Raw genomic sequence first — 6,031 nt, 5'->3', positions numbered from 1 at the left:
TGCTGCCATGAGCTGGGGGGTGGGATGTGGGGTGAGGGGGGTTGGGGATCCCCCAGCACTTCCCAAACCTCCCCCAGAAGGTCCCTGAGGAGCAGGAGAGCAGAGCCGGGCCTGTCTCATCCCATCAAAACAGCTTGAAGCTGAGGAATCATGGGAAGGGTTGGAGGGAGCTCAAAGCCCCTCCTTGAACCTCAAAGCCCATCCCAGAACCTTCTAGTCCAACCCCCAGAACTTCAAGCCCATCCCTTGCCCTTAAAGATCATCCCTGGGTCCTCAAAGCCCATCCTAGAACCTCAAAGCCCATCCCAGAACCTTCTAGTCCAACCCCCAGAACTTCAAGCCCATCCCTTGCCCTTAAAGACCATCCCTGGGTCCTCAAAGCCCATCCCAGAACCTTAAAGAACATCCCAGAACCTTCTAGTCCAACCCTGGGACCTCCAAGTCCAGCCCTGGGACCTCCAAGTCCAGCCCTGGGACCTCCAAGTCCAGCCCTGGGACCTCCAAGTCCAGCCCTGGGACCTCCAAGTCCAGCCCTGGGACTCACCAGATGATCCCAAACTCCCATTTCACTCCCTCAATCACCCAGAATCCCCCATTTCACCCCCCCAATCGCCCCAAATCCCCCACTCTACTCACCCAATTACCCCAAACCCCAACTCCACTCACCCAACCCATCCCAAACTCCCACTTCACCCAACTCAATTTACCCCAAACTCCCCCTTTCCTCACCCAACCACCCTCGAACCCCCGTTTCACCCCCCCGATCACCCAGAACTCCCCGTTTTCCTCCCCCACTGCCCCCAAAACCCCCTCAAAGCCCCCCCGCCCGTGGTGGGACGGTGAGCCCGAGCCATAGGAGGGCTTCTGCTGGCCCCCGTGCTGCTGCTTCTTCCCACCATGCTTGGGGGGCACCCCAGAGTTGTAGTTGTCACCCCCTTGGTAGTAGGAGCCGTAACCGGAGGAGCCGCCGCCGCTGCCGGAGTTGGAGTGGCCACCGTTGCTGTAGAACTGGCCTGGAGGGAGGAAGAGAGAAGAGCATCAAACCCCAACAGTCCCAACCTCTTGGGAAGGTCAAAAAATGGGAGATTATGCCCCAAAACAGGAGGGGTTGGGAGTGGGTTTGGTTCAAGAACCTGCTGGGGTCTGGTTGGTCGGACGCAGGTTGAGGTTGGGGTGTCGTCCAGCAGCCCCAAGGGTTGAGCACCAAGAGCTACCACAGGTTCTTTAATGCCACCATGAAAGTAATTAGCCAACAATTAACAGTTATGAAGATGAATTAATTAACGATTAACCTCTACAAAGGTCTCAAACAGCACTTGAGGTGTCACTGGTGGCCGAGCTCGCAGCGGCGCGGGCCGGGGAAGCGCCAACGAGGCCCAACGTGGCTCCTGTCGCCAAGAATGATGTCACCATCCCTTGGGATTGACACGACGAGTGAGCAGCAATGATCCAATGGGAACAGAGATGTGTGTTTTACCCCATTTACCTCCAAATTTGGGGACAAAAGTTACCAAAAACCTCTTGGAAGAGGCCAGAGAACCCGGACACAGCAGCGCTGAGCGTGAGAGTTCAATTTGATTTATCAAGAGTCTTTATCTTGTTTTCACTGTTTATCAAGAGTTTTCTTCCTCTACAGGTTGTTCTTGGTGTCAGGCCAAACATGAGAAGACCCAACTCTACAGTTTCGTGGAAAACAAACAGTTTCAAGGCCTAAAAACCACTAGACTTGACCTAAAAACCACTAGAATTGACCTAAAAACCCCACACTGGTGCCTGTACTGGTGTGGATGCCCCGGGAGAGGAACCACAGAGCTCCAAGAGGGAGAGATTCCCTGGAAAAAGGGGAGGATTCAGTTAAAAAGGAGCCAGAAGAGTCAAATCCTGTGGCCTTTGCTCCAACAACTGCAGGAGGACTCGCGGCACCGACAACTCGACGTGTGGGAAGAGTCACAGCTCCTCAAGGCACTTTGGTTGCCTCTTCTCTTGGGGTTTTTCTGCATTTTGGGGTAATTTCCTCAACTCTTGGCTCCGTCCTGAGTGAAACCTTTTTTCCTTCCCCTTCCTCTTCCACAGGAGATGATGATTTCATTGGGGAGGAAGGAGGTTCTGGCAGGAGTTTCTCTCCAGCACAACAACAACCCCCGGTCGACACCGCGGAAATTCAAGATGGAATTGGAATATTTCTGGGATTTTCCTTTTTGCACCAACATTGCCCAGGGGATTCTGACCCTTTCATGCTGCTGGATGTCAGATGATTTTGTCCTTTCCCCAAATCCAAGTGAAGGAATCAAAACCTCCAGCACACGAGGGGCAACTTCAACTTCCTGGTGCTTAAAAACTGCTGGTTTTCCAGTTTTTTTGGATTAAAAAAAATCATCATTTCCTAAAAAAACCCACCAGGCCATCATTATTATTATAAGTCTCTTCTAAACACCTTGGCCTTGGTTATTTTTTTCAACCTGGTGCTTTGTAGCTCAAGAGGTTTCTTGTTTTCCACCATTTTTTGGTCATTCTTGACGTCAACGGAGCCTCCCCCAGTGAGCCCAAAGACAAAGAAAATACCAGTTTGGGAAAAATTTAAAAAAAAATAAGGAATTAGCAAGAATAAAGGACCAAACATTTGGAATTCAGGGTCTCAGCTTGGCCAGGTTGGGACATTTCCCACAATCCCTCATTCTGGTGGAATTGAATCCTTGAGGTTTTCTGGCCAAGGGGGGTTTTTTTGGTGCCCACGTGGGTTTGGCCCTTTATGCTTGGCTCAAGAAAACTCCATTTTCACCTTCAGGGAGGAATCCATGTGGTTTTCCCTCATGTTTTGCCCATGTTTCCCCCCCCAACCCTTCCCAAAACACCTGGATTGGCTCAGGATGGAGAGTTACAAAGCTCCAAGTGCACACACGGTTCCACGGACAACAAGCCGATGGCAAAAAGTCTTCCCAAGAGCAAGAGGCACCAACCCAAGGGCTTGAATTTGGTACCAAAACTTAAAAAAAGGTAAAAGGAGATCAAAAAGCTTCAGTTTCTTCAAAAGAAAGGGATGGTTTCCATTAAAAAAAGGCAAAAAATGGGTTTTTTGGTCTCGACGCTGAAAAAACGGAGCTCGGAAGGTTTGTGTGAAGGGCACAAAAGAAGAAGAAAAACCACCCAAAAAAACCAACCCAAACTCCTTCTGGGATCATCAGGTACAAAGACACAACCAAGTTCAAAGGTAAAATGAGAATCAAAAAGTGGCTCAAGGTCTGAGTTGTGGTGAAAAGCCAAGGTTGAGAAACCCAATGAAGAAGAGGGACCCGACAGGGACACTTGGGGGGGTTTGTTGGAGTCAATTGGAGTAAAAAACAAGTTGGGTTTTGGGGGGGGTTTATTTTGGGTGTGCAATAAGATGATCTAGGAAGCCCCAAAATCATGAAAGCCGTAGGAGTCTGTGAAAAAGTCACCTACAAAAGGGGGAGACAGAGCAGAGAAAAGAAATTAGAATTGGGGGTGGGTTGGTTGGGGTGTTTTTTTTTGCCACATTTGACACGTTTTAGATTTCTCTGCTCCTGTCACCCCCAAAAAGCTGGTGGGAGGTTGGTTTTGGGTTTTTTTGGGTTTGTTTTTTTAGGGAAAACCAAGCTGGAAAAAGTGTGGCAAAGATGGAGCTTCAACGTGGCTTCAAAGCAGAGAAATTTAAAATCTTCCCAGTTGGAGAGGAAACGTGAAAGTCACCGGGATCGGCGGGTCATGGGTTGGGTGTTCCCAGGACTTCTCATCCCAAAAATCAAAAATGAAAAGGGAAAAGGTCCTTAAATCAGGGGCCCCGACCCCCGAGTTTCATGCCCCCAGCAGATCCAGGTGGTTGGAAAGTTTAAAGTCATGAAAAACGAGGCAATAAAGCTCCACTTACTGTATCCGGCTGTCGCCGAGTTCCCGCCGTAACCGTAGCTCCCGTAGCCGGCGCCTACGGGGGGTCAAAATGGAAGGAAAGAGGTTAAAATGGAAGGAAGGAAGTTAAAATCATCAAATCACGGAATGGTTTGGGTTGGAGGGACCTAGATCCAACCCCACCATGGGCAGGGACCCCTCCCAGCAGCCCAGGTTGCTCCAAGCCCCATCCAACCTGCCCTTGGACACTTCCAGGGATGGACCAACCATCTTAAAGATCATCCAGGTGGTCTCCAAGGTCCCTTCCAACCCAAAACCACTCCATGATCTGAAGCTCATCTAGATCCAACCCCCACCACGGGCAGGGACACCTCCCAGCAGCCCAGGTTGCTCCAACCTGCCCTCGGACACTTCCAAGGATGGAGCTTTGGTGTCTCATCACCCTCACACTGAAGAATTTCCTCCTGATCTCTAACTTCAACCTTGTTGAACCTCACGAAGCTCAACTGGACCCACTTCTCCTCCACCTCCCCCTGGATGGTTCTCCCACCTCTACGGTCGATCAACCACATCACCCAACTTGACGTTGGAAGGAAATGGAAGCGACTGAAGGAGAACGAAGCACCAAGAGGGGGGTGGGGGGGGGTTTGGGGTGCTGGGGGGGTTGGTGGCACCTCACCTGTGTTCATGTAGCCTCCGTGATTCCCACCGAAACCCCCCCGGCCTCTTCCACGGCCGCGGATGTTGCCGCCCCGGCCGCGGCCGCGCATGTTGGGCGGCGGAGGAGCCTCGTTGTGCATCGGGCCTCCCATCCCGAACCCCGGGTTGTGCTGCTGGTGGGGTGGAAAAAAACAACACAATCAAACTTGTTTGGTTGGTTTTTGTGGTGTTTTTTTGCCCAGCTCCAGCTTCCGAGGTGAAAATAACCCTTTAGAAACGGGTTTAGGGAGGTCGAAGACGCGCCAGGAAGGGCAGGAAGGATGAGGGGTTGAGGTCACCAAATCCAAGGGGTTTCCAGAAAAATGGTGGGTTTCCTGTCAGACTTGAGGGGCTTCAACCCATCAACCTCTGGGATTCTGCAATTCCTGCTTCCCAGCCCAAAGGCCCCTGGATCCTCATTCCACACCTTTTCATGATTCCCTCTCCCCAAAAGGGATCAAATCCACCCAAGAAGGGCACTGGGAACCCCCGAGTGGTGGGATTGGGGATTTCCTTCCCTTTACTGGGAATATTCTGCCTTTTACTGGCAATTCCCTCAGATTTACCTCAAACTCCCTCGTTTTACCACCAACTCCCTCAGTTTTACTGCAAATTCCCTCAGGTTTACTCACATTCCCTCATTTTCACCACAAACTCCCTCACTTTACCACCAATTCCCTCATTTTTCTCAAATTCCCTCCCTCTTCCCTCATATTCCCTTATTTCACTGCCCAGTTCCTCATTTTTACCTCAAACTCCCTCATTTCACTCCCAATTCCCTCATTTTACCTCAAACTCCCCCATTTTTGCCTCAAACTCCATTTTTTCCTTAAACTTCCCCATTTTTGGCTCAAACTCCCTCATTTCACTCCAAATTACCTCACTTTTACTACAAACACCCTCATTTTTACCACAAATTCCCTCATTTCACTCCCAACTCCCTCATTTTTACCTCAAACTCCCCCATTTTTGCCTCAAACCCTCGTATTTTACCAAACTCCCCCATTTTTACCTCAAACTCCCTCATTTCACTCCCAATTCCCCCATTTTTGCCTCAAACTCCCCCATTTCACTCCCAATTTCCTCATTTTTAACTCAAACTCCCCCATTTCACTCCCAGTTTCCTCATTTTTAACTCAAACTCCCACATTTCACTCCAAATTCCCCCATTTTTGCCTCAAACTCCTCTGTTTTTACCTCAAACTCCCTCATTTCACTCCCAACTCCCTCATTGTTACCTCAAACTCCCCCATTTTTACCTCAAAATCCCACATTTCACTCCCAATTCCCTCATTTTACCTAAAACGCCCCCATTTTTACCTCAAATTCCCATATTTTCACTCCCAACTCCCTCATTTCACTCCCAGCTCCCTCATTTTTACCGCCAAATCAGTCTCTCTGGGAACTCCCTCCCTCCCTCTCCCTGGGAATTCCCTCCCTCCCTCTCCCTGGGAACTCCTTCCCTCTC

The 6,031-nt window shown here is 50.2% G+C and overlaps 1 protein-coding gene across 1 annotated transcript in view; it reads right to left on the bottom strand.

The window, feature by feature from the left end:
• Positions 1–729: 729 nt before the first annotated feature.
• The window catches only part of ILF3 (interleukin enhancer binding factor 3, 90kDa), a gene marked incomplete at its 3' end in the record, with an annotated part of 20,013 nt that continues 14,711 nt past the window's right edge, over positions 730–6,031 (bottom strand). Inside the window, 3 exon segments of the mRNA XM_009995046.1 lie at positions 730–1,013; positions 3,887–3,940; positions 4,544–4,697. Of these exon segments, the coding sequence (XP_009993348.1) occupies positions 730–1,013; positions 3,887–3,940; positions 4,544–4,697 (492 nt within the window).

Source organism: Chaetura pelagica, unplaced genomic scaffold, assembly GCF_000747805.2.
Source record: "Chaetura pelagica isolate M959 unplaced genomic scaffold, ChaPel_1.0 scaffold663, whole genome shotgun sequence".
NCBI lineage: Eukaryota > Metazoa > Chordata > Aves > Apodiformes > Apodidae > Chaetura > Chaetura pelagica.
The sequence above is the reverse complement of the archived record's forward strand: the minus strand, read 5'-3'. Positions and strand labels throughout refer to the sequence as shown.